At 38.0% G+C, this 20,541-nt stretch overlaps 1 protein-coding gene and 1 long non-coding RNA gene across 4 annotated transcripts; both read left to right on the top strand.

Annotated features, from left to right (window-relative positions):
* The first annotated feature begins 565 nt into the window (after nucleotides 1-565).
* zfand2a (zinc finger, AN1-type domain 2A) lies at nucleotides 566-5,691 on the top strand. Of its 2 annotated transcripts, none has more exons than XM_004071325.5 (10): nucleotides 566-792; nucleotides 1,394-1,498; nucleotides 1,586-1,680; nucleotides 1,776-1,907; nucleotides 1,980-2,131; nucleotides 2,216-2,320; nucleotides 2,408-2,483; nucleotides 2,577-2,653; nucleotides 5,087-5,171; nucleotides 5,386-5,691. In XM_004071325.5, the coding sequence occupies exons 2-10, from the start codon at nucleotides 1,444-1,446 to the stop codon at nucleotides 5,422-5,424; spliced, it is 816 nt and encodes a 271-aa protein (XP_004071373.1). In that variant the 5' UTR covers nucleotides 566-792; nucleotides 1,394-1,443; the 3' UTR covers nucleotides 5,425-5,691. The 2 variants fall into 2 exon arrangements, with proteins under 2 accessions (XP_004071373.1, XP_023813217.1); XM_023957449.2 differs by having other exon boundaries at nucleotides 5,087-5,217.
* A 6,538-nt stretch (nucleotides 5,692-12,229) lies between these two features.
* On the top strand, nucleotides 12,230-20,452 carry LOC144994161 (uncharacterized). Of its 2 annotated transcripts, none has more exons than XR_013657587.1 (3): nucleotides 12,230-12,368; nucleotides 18,195-18,273; nucleotides 20,314-20,452. It is a non-coding gene; the product is annotated as an uncharacterized LOC144994161 (long non-coding RNA). The 2 variants fall into 2 exon arrangements; XR_013657586.1 differs by lacking the exon at nucleotides 12,230-12,368 and adding an exon at nucleotides 12,404-12,538.
* Nucleotides 20,453-20,541: the final 89 nt, after the last annotated feature.

Here is a 20,541-nt window from a genome sequence, read left to right as displayed (position 1 = left end):
TGATATTCTTTTGAACAATTGGGAAAAAATGTAACTGACAATTAATCAAGCAAACAAATAAACAAGTACATTATTAATCCACATACTCTTGGCAAATCTGCCCTTTTAAAGGGATTTTGTGTGTCAGTTTTATTTCAGGCTGGGACATTTATGAAGATGTGATCAAAGTATAGGTTTCTTTATGCAGACAAGTTAATTCTTTAACACAATGAAACCATAGTTTATCTTTTGTTTTGTTTTTTACTCATTAAGACTGTAATGTATATGCACCATCAGACATTGTATTAAAGACCAACTTAAATGAAAATCGTGTTTTTACCATGTTCTTGTGGGTTGTTTTTTTTGATGATGGAGGACATATATAAAGAAAATTAAGATTAAAATTGCATTCCTTATTATTTCTTTATTCAAATCAATGTGAATCCAGGGCAGATAAATGTAGCTGCTGAAAGGCAAATACTTTTATAATGCAATGTTTGAAAATGCCAGTCATACATGACTAGGGGTAGACTTTTCTAGAAGTTGCTTGATGAGTTCTTAAAACCACACCCGCCGTGATGACGTAATTGTTTGCGTCCTACGTAGTAAGAGGAGCGTCACTACGTACTTAAAACACTCGGGGGCTCTGCGGCTACCACGCAAACATCGCTACTCAAAGATTAACAAGCAGCATTTAAACCAAGAGGAACGAAACAAGAAATATATATTTTTGTATCAGTGTGCTTGTAAAAAATATATATTTATATATATTTCACCTTCAGAACATCTGTGCTACTAAAAGAGCTGGATTTGGTGAGTAAAAATAAAACCAAAGCTTATAGCTGATTCATCTTTGTTAGCATAGCTTTAAAACAATTAATAGCAATGTAAACAACAGAGCTGACAGATTTTTATAATACTAGAAAACGGGCCAACGTGTTGTACATGTGTTTTAGTCTTTAATTTATTTTTAGTTTTATATTAGTATGATACAATGATATCAGGTTCCGGCTTGAAGCTAACTCCCTAGTAGTAGCAGTACTGTCAAAAATAGTTTTTGTTTAGTTAACTTGAATTGACAGTGACTAAAATCATTATGTTAAATTTAATCTATTCTTGCTGTTTGTTTTGTTTTTCCGTGATATTATCGCCTCTAACTGCTAATGTTTAGCGTTACGTAACTGAACTAGTAACTAATGTTAGTAAGTTAGCTTAGCCAGCTAGCTAGGTAAGAAAGCAAACTCATTGTTGTTGTCATTAGCCTTCATGACTCATTACTAATTCACGTGGAGATGTTGTTAGGCGTGGAAAGACGAGACGTGATAAAGCTGCCTAACTGGATTTGTCTTTCCTTTCCTTTTATTATGACTCTTCCATCAAAAAAAGGAAGCTTAATGCTTATTTTTCTCTTTAGGATTTGAATCATCTTTTTGGATTGTCAGTTGTACATCCCAGTAATCTAACATGGAGTTTCCTGATTTGGGAGAGCACTGCTCTGAAAAAACATGCAAACGCCTTGGTGAGCACCACCTCAAACACTGTCAGTCTTTTGGTAAACGTGTCGGAATAAAACTTTCATTTATTAAAATAAACTTTTATAATGTAGATTTCCTTCCCATGAGATGCGACGCCTGTCAAGAGATTTTCTGCAAAGATCACATAACCTATGCAAACCACAAATGTACATCTGCTTACAAAAAGGCAAGTGGGCATGGATGACCCTGATTGACAACTCAACAAAGTTTGTTTGTATCCTGATTAACCTCTTTTTTTCAACACTGACTATTTTCTTGTAGGATGTGCAGGTCCCAGTTTGCCCATTATGTAACACCCCCATCCCAGTTAAAAGAGGAGAGATGCCTGACATTACAGTCGGTGACCACATCGATCGGGACTGTAAGTCAGACCCAGCACAAAGAAAGAGAAAGGTATGTTAATAAAATTTTTAGCGGGATTTTAATTAAATATATCAACAAAGTAACTGTTTTTCTCTGTTTTAGATTTTTACAAATAAATGTTCTAAAGGAGGGTGTAAGCAGAAAGAAATGATTCGAGTGACATGTGACCAGTGTCATTTAAATTACTGTCTTAAACATCGACATCCACTAGATCATGATTGTAAGACTGATGGAAAGCCACTGTCCAAATCCGGGTGAGTACTCAGCAGCTGCTTTGCTTTTACTTAAAATTGTCATTATGGGACTCTGACTTACTTTAGCTTTATCATTAATTGTAGACATGCTGCTGTGACGAGAGCCCAAGGTGCTTCATCTTCTGCTTCTGGCAACCCCAGACCTGTTTCCAACGGCGTGAGCACAAACATTAGAGCTCAAAATCCTGCGTGAGTGTCTTGATGCATCTTTTAACTATATTCTGTTTTCACATCACATTTCATATATCAATGCACTTTTTTGGATATTTTTTGCAGCCCTCCCCAGCGCATTCCTACTTCTGTTTCAGCACAGAATGTGATACCACCCTCGGCATCCTTTCAGGCCGGCCTGGTATGAAAAACTTGACATTATCACAGGATAAAATAAAAAGTTGTGTGGAAAAAAATAAAAAGCTAAAACCCAACTGTTCTGCTCTTGTTGCAGTCAGAGGAGCAAGCTTTACAAAGGGCTCTGGAGTTGTCTTTGGCTGATTCGAGGCAGGCGGTGCAGCCGACGCTGAGGTGAGCTGACTTTAACACTATCCTAGAAAATTCAGGTGTTTTCTGCTTAAGTTAGTGGTTGATGAAGAAGGAATGCTTCTATGATGTTTGTCTTCCACTCTTTGTACACAAATGGAAAGTAAAGGAATGTTTCAAGTTAAACCAATTTAGACTTTTCTGCAAAAATACACTTTTGCTTCGGGCTGCTTCACTGTCAGTCAGGTGTCAGATTTGTGGATGCAGAGATCGATAATGCGATGTGCACAACTACTGGGTTTTTAATATTTAATGTCAAGACATCTCCATCAATGCTTAGTAATTGTTTTTGTTAGCAAATTTGCACCACTTATTTTCAAGCAGAGAAAATAACGGAATAACTCTGAGTTGTGAGTGTGTTTTGCAGAAAGATGTAACCACACCCCTTTGCTATCGGACAAATCAAATGTCGAGTTATGATTTTGTAGTAAGCTGAACTGATGCTTGTGCAGATAAAATCAATGAAATGCAAACTAATGCAAAGGAAAGGCGGGGCACACGCATCCATGCTTCTGTGGAGGGAATGAAACGGAGTGCCGTAGCAACGGTGATCAAAGATGGAGAACAGATGAGGCTCTGTCTGAATTCTCACCCTTAACCCTAACTTCTAAAACGATATAGTGCGGCACTGTAGAGTGCCCTGAATTATAGAAGCAATGTGGACACTATGCTCACTGCTTTTTATTTTATTTATTTATTTTAAAGTCTGTTGTCATACGTCATTACGAAGTTAAAATCTAATTTATATTATCGTTTTGAGACAGTTTTTTATGAGTCCACTGTCATCTGAAGATTAAAAACGTTAATGGTTTATTCAAAATATACATTTAAATACATTTTTTTGGTAAAAATTGTTCCGACGCAATGCATTGTGGTCTATATTCACCGATCTAGTGAGCATCGATGCACACTTTTTTTTCGCAGAGACACCTGGAAAATTTCCAGGGCACTCAATTTTGGGATTGTAGATTCGTAGCTATGACTAGAAAATGGTGAACGCACTATATAGTGAGTAGTGAAGGAATTCAGACACAACCTGAGAGTTTCTGATGGTTGTTGCCTCTGAGAAAAGGAGGTGGGGCTTGGAGAGGGAGAGGAGCGCAATCAAGTGTTCAAGGTAAAAGGGCAATGAGTGGTAAATAATTGTTGGGTTTGATGCTCAGTGGCAACCTTTAACTTAGCCAGAAGCTTCAATATGTCTCAATCGTTACCTCTTTTAAGCTAAAAGTAATTACACAAAAAGAAAAGGTGTCTTCTCTTCGTCTTCTGTGGGGGTCTATGCCTTCTTTCACATTTTAAATGACTTTCATATTCTCCATAGGAAGACGTGTTTTGTGTGCATCGTAACAAGTTTGCAAACACACAGCCTCTTAGTTTTAGCTGGTAGTTTTGAAAGTTGCATGATTTTAGCCAGACGAAATCGCCATAGAAACAGACTAAGTCACCATAGTAACGCATGGTGGTCATCTCTGGTCTGTCAAAGGTTTCAAAGGTAATTTGAGATTTTCAAGATTAACTTTACACAATCTTTCTAACAGAAAAATGTATTTTTTTTTTTTTTTTTTTTTTTTTTTTTTTAAATGAAAGTTTCTCTCGTTTTTACAACCACAAATGTGAAAAGTTTGTGCAGTACATGTAATGTAGATGTGATGGTGGTAAACAGCAGTCATGACCTTCAATCCACCCATGGATGCAGAGTTTGAGGCAATGACTAATAGATTCCTGTTTGTGTGCATTTGAACACATAACATTACTCTGTATGTTTTGTTTGTATCCTCACCAGCTTCATACTCGCATGCTTGGCGTCATCCTTTGTCCTGAATCTTCATCTGGGGGGTTAACAATAGCTATCAGAGGATAAACTTGTGTTAAATTGATCTCCAGTTTTCAAGTTGTTTTCTGTTTGTGTTGGACTTTCTTAGCTCTTTCATGCTTGTAGAAACCTGCTGGTTGATGTGGTTAGAGATGTCCCTTTTAAATGAGATGTTCAGAATTTGGACATAAATAACTTTTTGTTGTTGCAAATAAAATAAACTGCAACCCTTTTTTTTTTGTTTTTAGCTGTTTTTAAAGACTTACTCCGATGAAACTTGTTTCTGCTGTTTTTAACATGTGGCATTTTTGTCATGATAGAGGACACGTATATAAAGAGAATCAAGCTCAAAATTGCAATTCAGAGTATTTCCCTTTTTTTTTTTTTTTTTTCTACAACGCAACTCAGAAGCAGACAAAATTTTTTTGTTTGCGATGGGAAATGAGGGTGGGGTTACTCTGCGACAATAGTCCCGCCCACAACCTGGGCAGATTTCTAATAAAAATTAAGATAACCGTGTTGTGCAATAAACGGAGCGACTGTGAATCCTCTGAGCATCTTCCAGGTTTGAGGTTTGACTCGGACTGTTCCTGTTTGTGTGTCAGTCCTCAGGAGCAGGAGGATCTGGCTCTCGCTCAGGCTCTCGCTGCCAGTGAAGAAGAATTCAGACGCCAGCAGCAGAGACAACAGGTACCCGGCAAGCTTAGGCATCAGTAGGATGCTGATGAGAGCAAATGTAGGTACACGGTTGTCGTGGCAACCAATGACGTTTAAACTTAACTTTGTGGCAGAAGGTTAATATTTTTTACCCTGGGTACATTTTAACTCTTTTTTTGTTATGAAAATGACACAGATTTGTTTATTTTTTTTACTGTGTAATAATGTTTTCTCTTTTTTCTTTTAGGGTAGAGACTCCAAACAATCCACCTGCAGCCTTTCTTAGTCTCAGAGCACCAGTTAGACTTTGATCTGCGCTACTTATTTCCGAGAAACTGCTCGAGCAAGGTGCTAAAAGCAAGATCTGCTATTGTTCCATGAAGAAATACTCGGCTGCTAGCTGCTGAATTCTGACCGCCTTCGACACATAAGCACACACACTTTCCAGCTGGATCTGTCATTTTTATCAGTGATTTGCCTGTAAATATTTTATATGCCAATCATTATTAATGCATTCTATTGCCAGATATTAAATAAATTATAGATGCAATTACATTTGAGTTATTCTTTTTATTTGATGCTTGGTAATGAAACTGCGGTTTTGGATGCTGAGCCTTTTTTTTTTTTTTTTTTTTTTTTTTTTTTTTTTTAAAGGCAAAGCCTGATTCATATTTGAAGAAAAGGAACTAGTATTTTTTTAATAATCTGTCTTCTGTTGACTGCATTTTAGCCAAAATCAGATTTTTGTAGGAGGTAAATCACAGACGACTCTAGTCTGAGTATTTAGGTGCTTATAAGCCTTAAAATAAGTTATTTTTTATTTATATTTTTCAACAACCTTTATTGTGAAAGAGCTTTGACAGCTTTATCAAAATACAGAATTTTAGTTGGAGAAGCAAGTCATTTTATAGTCATATTTAGATATAAATTTTCAATTTGTATTATGTGAAAGATTTTTAAATTTGTATGGGCAAAGTGTGAAAACACACAACTAATAAAATATATACACACTTTAGGAGGCGAGAGGATGTATAGAGCACTAATGGTCTATTTGTTGGACAAATTCAATTACCTTAAGAAAAAATAGTTTTAAATTGATCAATTTATGTAAATACTTTTTATTTATTGTTTGCAAATGCACAACCGTCAGTTACCAGGATTGAGCAGCAGGGGGCAGTAAGAGGCCACAAATCTGCTAATTCTTGAGCTACAAAGCTGTTTGTTTTTGACCTATCCTGTGCTTTCTTCTTTTAGCCAACTTTCTCTCTGAAAATGTAATGAAACCTTTCATTCTTATATACATATATATGTGTGTATATATGTATGTGTGATTTGTATGTATATAAATATTTATATATATGGGAGAGGAGAATGCTGTGAAATTAACTGACCATTAAGAACATGTTCATATATACAAAAATGGGAAGTGGAGAAATTTGACTTGTGTTTTTGTTATTGGGGGAAACTGCTCGCTGTTAAATTCAGGCTTTATCTGAATTGGTTTGATCAAGAATTTTCTGCACATTTTAGCATGTTCGTACGGAATGTAGCATTCAGATCACATTTATGTCTTCCAGATAATGCAAAGTGGAAGCGAGAATACCTACAGAAATGTGGTTATTGTGAAGAAACAGCAGACAGACGCATCAATTATCCGAGACGAACACAAAGACATCTGGATCTTAATGCAGTCTCCAAACAGAGGAGCAATAATGGCTAGAAGTTGAGTACAGATAGAAAGCAGAGGGTTGCATAACAGTGTCAGGCATAATTGCCTTTCCTTGATAAGATGCTGCAACCCTCTGTGGCCTTCATGACGACAGCTTTTGTAATTAGCAAAAAGAGGAAATCTAGCTTTAGAAAAATGAGTGAAAAACATGGTAATGCTGCGCTAGGCGTCATTAAATTTCCCCAAAAGCTTTACCAACATCGCACTTTTAATAGTGTTTGCCCACGTGTTGCATCAGAGTGGAATCCTAACAGAAACTGACAGGACTGAGAACAAGAAAACTTCCCTTTTAGAAATAGAAATTCTCAAAGCGATTGTTTTAAAGGTCACTCTGTGGGGTGGAGCGAACATTCAGACTTTGGCAATTTTAAGACGTGATGGGAGTTGAGATGTGCGGGCTTGATGCACCTGTTCCCCGTGACACAAACAGTTCCAATCACGAATGCAAACCAACACAACCAATGGCTGCAAATAAGGAATCATCAGCAGACAAAGGAAAAGCGCTGGTGTGTGGGGCGTTGTGAAGTGTCACTAAACGCTGTGGATTAATCAAAACGCAGCTGATCTTCCTTTCAGAAATAGATTTAAGTTAATATCTTTGAGCTATCAGATTCTTGGATGCACAGCTTCAGACAGGTTCTTGTTTTATTCTATAAATCCATCTCAAAGCTTCGGTGGAAATGATTTCCCTCTTTCTTCTGAGGAAAAGCACCTTGGTAAATTGTAGCATCACCTTCTTTTTTTTCTTCTACTTAAAGCAGGACTATGTTTTTGTTTTTCTTAGATGTGTCCATCTACCTCATCACTTATTTTCAGACTGGTCAGACGAAAGTTGGGTTGAACTTTCGATGTGTTTTGGTCTGGCTCTTGCTCGAGGGTAAAAGATGACAGTCTGGGTTGGTAAATACAATCTTCTCCATTTGGCCTTGAATTATGTGTTGAATTTTTTTCTTTTTTCCCCTGGTGTTTTCTCTTTACAGCTTGTATATTTGTAGCAGACGTTTGTCACAAAAGTTGGGGTCTTAAAAAACTGCATTGCTTTTACTTATTAATTGAAATTTCAGCACATCAGTTTTTTTTTTCTGTGTTCCTTTTCTGGCCATGGTTCATTTCTACAACCATAAAATGCAGTGGCCCATAAAACTTGAGGCTTAACAGCTGTTAGCTTTTTTGCTTTTGACTTGTTTAAACATTTTCATAAACTTCTCACATCTGTGTATTAAGTTGTAGGACTACATTTCTTTATCCAACATTTTAATCGTGATGATCATAGATCTTCTAAAAAATCTTAAAATAATTCAACCAAGTCCATCTGTGATCATAAACACGGTTTTATCTTGATGGAGCCATGACACATATTGTCTATTTTGATGTGGATGACCTGGAAATAGCTGAGAAGTAGACTTTAAGAGCTACCTTGGTAGCAATTTCCTGTTAGCACAGTTGTTATTTCAGAGCACAGCATGAAGCCAGATCGGCGCCTCTGAACATGTCCATGCTGCAGCAAAACGGATGAAAACTTGCAAACGGATGGTTTTCCTGTTTTTTTTTTTGATAGTTACACAAGTAAAAGATAAAATGATAATGTGACTAATTAAAAGAAAAGTTGTCCCCATGATCACTGTATCTCTAAGTGATTGCTATGGAAACCCTTTGAAGTGGAGACATCTGTCTGTGAGTGGACAACACACTCCCTAAAGAAGAGTGATCTGGAGGGTTTTGCATTAGCAAGCAGATGGAAAGCAGCCCCTGAATACTGACTAAGTCCACTGATTAAATATGCAACAACTCCGCTCAAGATGCTCGGGCAGCACCGTGGCCTCATCTGCTGTTGGATCAACGGATGGACCACAAACCAAACATAGGTTTGCAGTATTTGCAGGAAATAAATGCATACTTTTGCAACTTTGCAGACAAGAACACATTTATTTTTGTTGTTGTTGGATCACACTGGTAATTGATTTAATCAAGAGCAAAAATTATTTTACTTGTGGATTACAAGAAATATTTACTTTGTTAGCAAGATGAGATAATGAAAAATTGCAGAGATCCATTAAAATACTCATCCAAAAAGAGATAAAAATGTCTGGTCTTTAAATTTAAAAAATTAGTATAAGTTATTCCCTAAATCCTTTTTTTGTCACATAACCAAGCTGTGGTTTAAATTTGTCCTAGGGTTGCATGTAATATCAGATTCATTGAATATGATGAATGCAAAAACATAATCGAGTAATTAATACGGTTTTGTTACATTTATGATACTTTTGACATAAAAAAGTTACACGAAATTCAGTTTAAAAGGTTTATTTTTGTAGATTCCAAAAATAAAACATTTTAAAATCAAATCAAATGAAAGACAAACAATTCATGACGTTTCAAGATTTAAAAGTAACATGAATTTTATTCATTCAACATTGAAAACATGTTCAACAAAAAATAAATCAGCATCACCTGTTACATAATGTGTTTTTGTCAAATGTCCTAAAAACAAAAACACTTAAAAATGTGTGGCAATAAAAATATTAGTCAACATAGTTAATATATTCCTTTTTTAATGTAACAATTAACACTTTCTAAGACTTGCAACGAAGAAAAATAAATCTTTGGCTCCTTAATCTTGCTAAAACCAGGCCTTTTTTGACTTTTCAAGATTAAAGTCAAAATTACCTTAAATTATTGCTATCCACTTATTTTAGTGCTTAGATTTCTTAAATGGAGAAGAAAGTGATAATTCTCCCCTCTGCTGCCTCAGAGAACATCATCCTATAGATTTGTTGAAGACTGGAGTCCAGAGGTGACAAAGAGTGCAGTGGAGCAGAAGATTTCTGTCCATCTATGAAGGCTGCAACACCGTAAGGTGTAAAAACAGCAAAAAGAGCTGAAACCCTCTGAGAATGGAAGAAAAAGAGCCAGACGTTGAGTCTCTGTGGTGTTTACAGAAGAGGTTTAGTGCCACGGAGAAAGAACAAAATGACTTCTGACTTTAAGAGAAGACTTCTTTTTTTAATCTCAGAACTTTTTCTCAAATTAAGTCAGAGATCAAAGTCAGAATTCTGAGAGTACAGTCAGAATTCGGGGGGGGTCAGAATTCTTAGAAAAACATCTTCTTCTGCCACATTTTTTGTTTCCAGTAGACTCTGCATTGATCTGCTCAGACACAGCAATCTCTGTGAATAGTTAGCCTTCTTTTGTGGATTATCCAAACTAAGGAGGAGATCAATGATGCTCTTCTGGATAGTGGTCATGTCTGAAGTTTAATGAGACCCGGGGAACCTGTGCAGGTGCTTTGAGTTTAGATGATTAGTTGGTGAAACTTAGTTTAAAACATTCATGTCCTGCAACATTTGGGCCGGTTTTCTACAGAGTATTCTAATTTTTTGAAGCCCTGTTGGGTTTTGTGAGTTGGAACCCAAATTAATGTAAAATTAAGCAAATAATAAAAAACTTGAAGTCAGTTGAGCACTGGACCCTGAATCTATTTTCTATGAAAGGGTCTGTCTGTGCTGTAACTTTAGTATTTTGCTGAGTTATCTGATGTGTTAGAAATGTAAACACAAGTGACAAAACTCAATTAGCTCAAACAAATTAACCAAAACTAAAAAAAATCCTTATTGCATTTTTCTTCAAAGTCAAAGATCTACATGGGGGGAGGTGAAGGAGCCACATGTGGCTCCCGAGCTTTAGGTTGCAGATGCCTGCTTTGGTCTTCTGATCTCCAACAATTTGCCGGGTTCAGTAGTGACACATTCTTACTGATTAGGTCAGCTGAGTTGCAGGTTCCAGTGAACTTTGTATTCAAATGTTCTTCAATCCAGTTATGAGGTTATTTTTTAGACTAAATACACATTTCTATAACATCAGTATGCATTTTCTTGCGTTAATAACAGTGTATTTTTTCCTGGAATCAATTTAGATGTGTTTTATTGTAAACTATTCAACCAATAACTCCTAAATGAAGGGATGGTTTTTCCCCGCAGAAATGTCATATTGGATTTTTTTTTCCCTCAGCTTGTTCTCTCTTTTGTTCATTCCTGACCTTAGCTTATTGATTTGTCTGCTCAGTGTAGACTCTATAACCTCCCAGTTCCAGCTCATGTAAATACTCCAGTGATCATGGGCCAAGGTGAGAATCTGAGTTGACCACTTCACCTCAGAAACATGTTTCATTTCCTCCGAGGACATTGCCTTGATTGATCTTCCTGTGCTGAGAAAGGACCAATAAAGCCACCCCCTCCACCTCCCATATCCACTTTGTGCTCGCCGTGTAATTGATTTGTGCTGTAAAGTATTGATCTGAAGCGCTTGCTTTCGCTCTGCACCCCAACACTAATTAATGAGGTGGTGTGTTCAAGATAACTGCGTGAAGACTGCTTCATTTATTACTTTTTTTTTTTTTTTAATATTGCCTCTCAAAGATAATGATCCCATCAGTATGTTTGTCACATGTTTATTTTGGGGGGCTTGTCAAAAGTGGCGTTTTAATTTTCAGCTCACTCTGGTTTTGTCAACTCACAGAATGTCACCATATGTCACAGGTACAAGTCACTCTCTGCATCTCCTTGTTAGTGGTGTCCTGCATTTTGCCTGTGATTGTTGTCCCTGAATTTATGATCATTAAAGCAACTTGTTGACAACAAACAGAATAGTTATGACAGCTCCCCAGATCTCCTAGTCCTACAAAGATATTTTCATGTCTGAGTAGGCAAAAAAAAAGGGTCCGTGTTTGATACTGTGCCTCAAGCTGGTTTTTAATAATTCACTTATACACTGTGTGTCGATGTGGGCGACTGAAAAATGCTACTTCACTTCTTGTGTTCAGCGTGCAACTCGGTTCTGTATTTTCGCCATCCTTTTATAATGATCCATCTGCTGTTGCCATAGATACATTCCCATGAAACAACACCCTGAGGTATTTGCGAATGTTAATTTGCCTTACACTCAGGCCAGAATCCATCTTTGTCCAATCTAAACTGGCTGCCCGTTGTTTCCACCCTCTTTGTGATTTGGGATTATGAGGTAGAGAAGATGTGATATTTTTCTTACAAATAATCATTTTTTCTGTGCCAGTATGAGTTCATGCTTGGAAAGATTTGTTTTCTATGAAGAATGCAAAATCTTACAGGAACCTCTGTTTTTTTGGGATGTTATGAAACAAACAATGATATGAATCATGGTTATGTAAAGTAATGGGCAAGACCGCTCTGTTTTCTCAGGAGATTGCTGTGTTTTCTGACCTGATGTCACTGAATACAGCTGAAGGCAGAGCAGTCCAGCCCTCAGAGCTGGCGTTTGACAGAAGCCTCTGAGCCTGCATCTGAAAGTTGAGTCGTGATTCGGGATCCAGCGCCAACTCAGCCACCAAGGGGAAGGTAGCCTAGACAGGTCCCCGAGGACTTGGCAACACAGTTAGTCTCTGCTTCTGCTGAAGAGTGCTGACGATGAAGATGATGCCGGGAGCCTGTGTGACTCATGCAGGTTTTACAAAGCATCACCAGTGTGAGGTAAATCTCTATTCTTCTCAGCTTCTTCTTCTTCTTACTGCCTTTTACGCCTTGAGACGCTTAGGGCAGCAACGAAATCTTTCCACTTCTGACGGTCGCGGGCCAGGGTGATGATGGTTCCCCAGGTGTGTCCAAATTCCTTCAGCTCGGTTTCTACTGTTCGGCGCCAGGTGATCTTCGGCCGTCCTTTTTTTCTTTTTCCATCTGGTGTCCAATGTAGTGCTGTCTTTATTATTGTGTGGTTTTCACTCCTGAGTACATGTCCTATCCATGTCCAGCGTCTTTTGAGGATAATTGATGACATGTCTTCTTGATTGCTGCGGAGGAATAGATCTTCATTGGAGATCTTTTGGGGCCAGAAAATTCTTAATATCCTCCTTAAATTTTTGGTGTGGAAGGTCGAAAGTTTGGTCAAGTCCTGCTGTGTCATTCTCCAGCACTCTGCTCCATACAGTAATACTGACAGAACACAGCTGCTGTAGAGCTTCAGTTTTGTCTTAGTGCTGTACTGTGATGTCTTCCAAATATTGTTCATGCTTATGAATGCAACCCTGGCTTTATTAATCCTGTTCTGTATGTCCTTATTACTTCCACCTTCTGATGTGATGATGCTACCCAAGTAAGTAAAGCTTTCAGTAAATGGTAAATTCTGATCATTGACCTTGATGGGGGGCTGTGACGTAGTATTCAAGGTCAAAATCGCTGACTTGCTTTGGTTGATTTTAAGACCAACCTGGGATCCAAATCGGCTTAGCCGGTCAGTCTTGTCTTGCATATGTCGGTGAATATGAGAGATCAGTGCCAGATCGTCAGCAAAGTCGAGATCCTCGAGGGTGGAGAAGAGTGTCCATCTGATGCCAGTTGGTCCTGCTTCAGTCGTGCGCCTCATCACCCAGTCTATCACTACGTTGAAGAGGAGAGCTGACATCACACATCCTTGACGGACTCCAGTTTTCACTTCAAACCAGATGTCACTTCCTCCCACACAGCATCTATAGTTGTTATAGAAGCTTCTTATCAGTTTTATCATGTGGGTCGGTACTCCATAAGCCCTCAAGATTCGCCACAAGCTGTCTCTGTGCACACTGTCAAATGCTTTTTCAAAGTCTATAAAGTTAACGAAGAGCTGCTGCTGCCATTCAGCACTTTGTTCTATTATGTTTCTCAGAGCAAAAATCTGTTCCGTGCATCTTCTCCCTTTTCTAAAACCGGCTTGTTCCTTCCTAAGTATTGCATTCACAGCTTCCGATAACCTATTGATGATTATCTTGGCCATAATCTTGCTGGGGATGGACAGAAGGGTGATACCACGCCAGTTGTTACATTCGCTGAGTGTGCCCTTCTTTGGAATTTTGATGATTACACCTTTAGTCCATTCTTCTGGTATGCTTGCTGATATCCAAACGGTTTTGAAAAAAGGTTGCAATATTTTTGATGCTGTTTCTGTGTCCGTCTTGAACAGTTCAGCATTCAAATTGTCGTGACCTGGTGCTTTATTGCTTTTCAGTGACTTGATAACTGAGACAATTTCCTCCTTTGTTGGTGGGTCTGTGTTGATGTCTAGGTCTGTCTTTCCTTCTGGAATATCTGCTCCTTCTGTTGGTGGATCTCTGTTCAAAACTTCCTGAAAATGTTCAGCCCAGCGGGTATCTTGTTCTGCTTCTGTTGTGAGAAGCTTCCCCTGTTTATCTTTAATTGGTAAGCTGACAGTAGAGTGGTGTTTTCCACATACTTGTCGACTAATTCTGTACAGCTGGCCTTGTTCTCCTCGGGTTGTAGCTCTTTCTGCCTCCTCAGCAAGCTCCTCAATATATGCTCGTCGATCGGCGCGCACCATCCTTTTTACTGTCTTATTGGCTTCTCTGTACTGCTGCTTGTATTTTGTTTGGAGTCTCTCTGAATGGGTGTTAAGAAGCTGATTCTTAAGATTTCGTCTATCTTCAATGGCCTTCCATGTTTTCTGTTTAATCCATTCCTTTGACCCTTTCTTGGTTCTAAATCCAAGACATTCTTTTGCGCTCTGCTGGTAAGCAGTCTTGATGTGTTCATATGTTGAGTTGATCATGTCAACACTGACTTCTGTGTCCAAATCTTGAAGTGCTTGGAATCTGTTCTTGACTTGTAGAACAAAACTACGTCTTATCCGAGGGTCTTGTAATTTCTGAACATTGAATTTTGTTGGAGCATGGGCCATTTTTGGGGATTTCCTCAGTTTCAGTTTTAACATTGCCGTAACAAGTTGATGGTCACTTCCAACATCTGCTCCCCGCTTGACCCTAACATCTATTAATGACCTTCTCCACATCCCGTTGATCATCATATGGTCTATTTGGTTCTTGTCTCTGTCATTTGGTGAGTACCATGTCAGCTTGTGGATATCACGATGTGGGAACAAGGTGCCCCCCACTACAAGATTGTTGGTATTGCAGAAGTCAATCAGCCTTTCTCCATTCTCGTTCATTGTCCCACATCCAAGCTTGCCCATTGCTCTCTCGTTGTTACTGTTGTCTTTTCCAACTTTTGCATTCAAATCTCCCATGATGATCAAAACATCATGTCTTGGTGTGAGCTTAACTTCTGTATCTAGCTGTTCATAGAAAGAGTCCTTTGCTTCTTCCTCACTGTCATTGGTAGGACTGTAGCACTGAATTATGGTCATGTTCATATGTCTCCCTCTCATCCTGATTTTAATCAATCTACTGTTGACAGGTTTCCATTCAATTAGACTTTTCTCTACTCCTTTCTTTAAAATGATGGCAACTCCTTCTTGATGCTTACTATCCTCTCTGCCTGAATACAGTAATGTTTCTCCTGTTGATGTTATGACTTTGCCGGATCCTATCCATCTGGTTTCACTAACGCCTAAAATATGAAGATTATATCGACGCATCTCTGATGTCACTTGTGTTACTGAAGCTTCTCAGCTTCAGTAACTGGAAAATGACATCACCATGATAGCATGCTTTGTTAGAGAGGTTGAAGTAGAAAGAGCTACGGGTGGTGACATGTGCACAGTCCACAATTTGATGGATGGGTTGGCTTCTTAAGAGGACAACAAAGGTTGTTTTTTTTTTCTCAAAGTGCAGCTTTCTTTCTTTTTTAATTAGGATACAGTAACAAAACATGCACACAATATTAATGGTAAATGTTGGCACAAGAAGTGCGCCTGAAAACTTGACAGTTTGCTTTAGAGTTGAAGTGAAAGTCATAAAAAAAGCCTGAAAATGACTAACAGCATATCTCTCTTGACTTCAACAGCCATCATGTAAAGGCTGCTGGTTTTTCAAAGAAGCATGTCCGATGCAATTGTTCGGCTTTTACCAATATAGTTTAAGAACTTTTTGAATCTTTTCTATCCGGCCATTCGTTTTATAACGCCTTTTTACAAATTCTTGGACTGCTTCACTAAAGCTATCTCTTCTGATCATTTGCAAGAAGCCTGGGCCAAGGCCTTACAGTACAGACCAAAAAGTTTGGACACGCCTTCTCATTGAAATGAATGGGAAGGTGTGTCTAAACCTTTGGTCTGTACTGTCGAGCGGATCAATAAAACTTTGGGAAAAGGCTATGGCGCACGTTCACGCTTGCTCCACTAGTACTCGTTATCGACTCATTTAGGGTGATACACAGGTTACATCACTCCAAAACAAAATCTTGTAAAAAAAATTTAATCAGTTTCCCCTCAATGTAATACAGGTTCTGCTTCAGAAGGAACACAAGCTCATCTTTTCTGGTTTGGCCCCCAGTTATTATAAGTTATTATAAGACACAATGAGGACCCTTCCTGGCTCAGTGCCAAATCACCTCACAACCCGGATAATCGTGACATTACATTTTTGGCTCACTATTTTTATTGATATATTACATTTGTATTGTAATATACAAAAGTCAGCTGAATGATTTGTTGTATTGGCAGTCACTGTTGTGTTTTTGCAGTTTCTTTTTGTCAACATTTAAAAACAATAAAAATAATATAAAAAAAAAAGGTATTCTGCTCAGATTTATACAGTCCTGCATTGAAGATGGTTTCAAAATGTAAACTATTTAAAAATAAAAACCTATATTCTAAATCTGGCAAAACTTCCGAATCTGCAAAGGAAGAAGGCAGAGCAGCAATTTGTAGACTTTCACTTTTGCAGCGATAGATGCACTCACAGCAGGGAAGCTGGAGTTTCTCTCAGCATTCAAGCACTTTCAATGACTTCTTTCTCTGTGCTTGCATTAGCACTGCAGACAAACAGAAGGGAAGTAAAGAAATCAAAGACATTTCATCCATGTTTGATCTACATTCAATAAACTCAAGGCTTTACAGGGAGTCATGGTTTAGGCCAACAGATAACACTGGATGCAGTCTTACACTAGTGGTAAACTCAGACTAACCTTGGAGCAACATTTGTGCAGGGAAAACTGAAAAATCATGCACTGTTCTGATGAAAATAACTTAAGATTGAACTTGGAGTCAACTCCAAGTTTTACACCATAAGCAGTGTCAATAAAGTCAGAGGCCGTAGGCGCGAACTGGCAGCCACGCCTCTGTCAGCCTGCCCCAGGGCAGCTGTGGCTACAACCGTAACTTACCATCACCAATGAGGAGTGAATGAATAATGGACACAATGTAAGCGCTTTGGGTGTCTTGAAAAGCGCAGATAAATCCAATCCATTATTATTATTATTATTATAAACATTAGCAGGCTGCTGTTTTCCAGTTGTTTCAGCAGAGCTGTGCTCCTCTGGTTGTTTCAGGGTATCAATCCCTGGGACTTTGGGAAATTTCCCAAGCCATCCTAGAATGTGGCTTGAGCTTTGGAGCTTGAATGTGCAACGAGTAAAAAAAAAAAAAAAAAAAATATATATATATATATATATATAATATATATATATATTGTAACCATTGTGTGATCAGTTAAAACTGACTTGATTTCTTCAGAGCTAAATCTTTTAAAGTATTTTTCTTTTCAATTTCTTTGTGTTGCCATTTCTATTTACCTGTTTGCAAATGTGAGACAGCAAAAAAGGGAAAAGATTAATGCAACAAATAATAAATACACCTTTCTTTAAATAGCAAATCTAGACTGAAAAAAATGGAAAAGTCAGTGTCTTTAAGAAAAGCAAGGAAAAACCATCCAGTGCACTTTAAAAGATGACTAGAAAGTCTATCAAATGAAAGCACCAAAGGAGGCTAAGATTTGCTTAAATTGATCTCTTTAAATGGATTCATCCATGATTATTTCAAGGCAGGAAATTGTCATTTCATGGTTTACAAGAAAAACATTAGAAAGCATTTACAATAATGACAAAAATACTGTTTATCACACCGAGCCCATCCTTGGAGAAATATGGAAGAGATCCAGCTGTAGAGACAGATTTCACTCAGGAACTGAAGCCAGATCAGCCCCCAGACAATATGTCCCATGGTGCGGATGAGAACCAGAGGGTTCACAGCTCATAATGAGCATTCGCTGACATCATTGAGACTGTTTATTCTCTGTTCATGCATCTCCATCTGAACCCTCCTACATGTCCTGTTAATTAGCACAGAAGTCAGTTTGAACCGTGACTGTCTCCAAAACCAATTTTCATTTTCTGTCTTGGATAACTATGATGGTGTTTCTCCATATTTAAATCCCATCCAGCTGTTGCAGCAATAATTAAATGCAAAGTGAGCCTGTTTGACAATAGCGACAAGTGTAGCATGAAATTTGAAAGAACTCACAACAACCAGCTCCAGAGGAAAGTGCTAATTCGGGCACAGACATAGCATAAAAGGTTACAATGTGTTCTACAAAAGCCAGAGGCTCAATAACACCTTTGCTTTTATTTCCCTAGGTTTATATCATTCTCCCAGAGTGTGCACAACTTCAAGGAAATACGAGCAGAGTCCCGGCAAATGGCTAGAAAGGATTTGGTGAGAAAATTGTCTCCGTTTTCTGTGGACTAAATGGACTCAGGAAAAAAACGACCAATAAACTGATAAAATCACAAGCGGTGTAAAAGCAGTGGCACTTTCAGATAACACACTCAGTCAATAACTAGAACCTTGCTCACACTGGAGGAGAAAACAGTAGTTACCACCATGATAGCAGTTCCTTGTTGCAAACAGTTTTCATAAAGCCAAACTCAGAAATAATGACAAGCAGGTTCTGCATTTTAAGATTTGAATAGTTTCATATTTTCACATTGAACCTTGAAAAAGGGACTTTCAATGCACCCAAGCAACACGTCAACTACTTTCATACAAAGCTTATGTGTAAAGAGATTTAAAATAAACATATATACTTGAAATACTGTATTTTTTAATAACTGGAATAAAACATCATTTGGTGCAAGCCACAAGCTCGCTGCTCCACTCCATTCTAATGCATCAACTTGTAGAAATAGATCCACGTTCGTCTTGGTTTTCTTCGTCCTAGCTGCTATCTGGCTCAAAACTGTACGGCTGGATAGCTCCAATATTGCTCACCCGTTTTTTTTTTTTGTTGGACTGACAAAGTTAGTTTGGGGATGTGAGGTTCTAGCAGGATAGGGTGTGAACAGATTGATGATGGTAGGGGGGCGGGCTTACCCTACACCAACAGTCCAGCCCAGAAATCGGAGGTGAATTTCTACTGAACTCCTGCCGCTCTACAGAAACTATGTCCCCTTTTTTGTCTAAAAACCCCATAATCACTAAAAAAGACCAACAAAAAAAAACTAAAAGAACTGGAAACTTGTTTTGAAAATACATCAAAAGATGACTGGAATGGTTCCTTAACCTAATTTGTTGTAAACATTTTATGAATATACCTGATTGTTTGTTTCCATTTACTCTTAGCATCTTCATTTGCACACTTGCTAGAGGAAGTTTATAAATGAATGTTTAAAGAGCACCAAAAAAGACAATAAGCAATAAAAACTTTTTGTCAGACCTAAAAAACTTCTTACAGATGAGCAATCTAAGCCTCAGAAAGCATTACAACAGTTAAAATGTCAAAAAAAAACTGAACAGTGATATCTGGTGGCCAACTGAAGACAAAGAAACCTGAAAAAAGCCCAGCTGAAGTAGGAATATCTGAATAAAAGGACAGCTTGGCGATTGCAACATGCTTTTCTTTGTTTTGTTTTGTTACATCATCACTTCCTATTTGTTCTCCATAAAACCAAGGACATGACAGAATGTAAAAGCCAGCATGTTTCCTACAGCAACTATACAAGAAGTGTTGTTAGGATGCACATAAATATTTTCTATATCTGCTGTCGTAGTTGCTGTCAAAATGTTCCTGACTGTTTAAAAAAAAATACAAATAATTGATTAGTCAGCCACCAATGAAATGTTGCTAGGCTGCAGGCTTAACTTACACCCCTGTTGAGAGAACTGGCAGTTGGTACAGTCTCACCAAACCCCTAACGGTATGAAAATGGAAGACTCAAATTTGCATCAAAATGAAGAGGTTTCTGAATGAAAGTCAATCTGATTTGCCAGATATGGCCCAGTTCAGGTCCAAATGTGTCTTCTGTCTTAAATGTGAAGTGCTAATGATAAGTTAGCTCCGCCCTAAAGCAAATCCAATTGTGATAATCTTTTGATCTATTTTTAAAATGTTCCCAGTGGCTGTTTAATTATGATTATGCAGTTTGTTTGTACCCAAAAATATATAAATAAATAATTAATAAAATTGGAGTCATTTTCTTTGCAGAGCGGCAGTTGTTCATTAGAAATTGTATATGAATTTAGTCGTCTATAAGAAATACTCAAAAATGCAATTTTAGGCTGAATTCTTTTATAATTTATTTCCTCCATTGTCTGAAAGAAATGCCACAAGAACATGTTAAAAACACAACGAAACACATTGGAACGAGTCTTTATACTTTGTAATTTCAACACAATCACAGTATTAAAACTTCCAAATGCGTAGCTAAAACTTGTTGAAGCTGATCTTGCGCTCCTTTATTTTCCTGACATTTATAGCCATAGTAGTCTTAAAGAACAAAACAACATTTGAGTGGAGGCTCTTCTGAAGAACACCCAGCACTGCCTGAGAAGCCACTCGTCAGAGGACCTCCTGATTAAAGCTCTGAAAAGACCACCAGACGCTGCAGCCCCCCTCCAAACCTCCACTCTGCCCCCCAGTTCTGCAGTGAAGTGTGAACATTAAAGTGAATGTAGAGGAGGAGTCCATGGAGGGACAGGGAGGAG

The sequence above is a fragment of the Oryzias latipes genome, chromosome 8 (assembly GCF_053564925.1).
Source record: "Oryzias latipes strain Hd-rR chromosome 8, Olatipes_Hd-rR_3.1".
Classification (NCBI taxonomy): Eukaryota; Metazoa; Chordata; class Actinopteri; order Beloniformes; family Adrianichthyidae; genus Oryzias; species Oryzias latipes.
Note: the sequence above shows the minus strand (reverse complement) of the source record. Positions and strands in the feature narration are given on the sequence as shown.

Coding starts and splice junctions, on each gene's coding strand:
- zfand2a (XM_004071325.5), top strand. CDS start 1,444: ATGGAGTTTCCTGATTTGGGAGAGCACTGCTCTGAAAAAACATGCAAA. Junction 1,499..1,585: donor AAAAACATGCAAACGCCTTG/GTGAGCACCACC, acceptor TTTATAATGTAG/ATTTCCTTCCCATGAGATGC. Junction 2,484..2,576: donor CATCCTTTCAGGCCGGCCTG/GTATGAAAAACT, acceptor CTCTTGTTGCAG/TCAGAGGAGCAAGCTTTACA.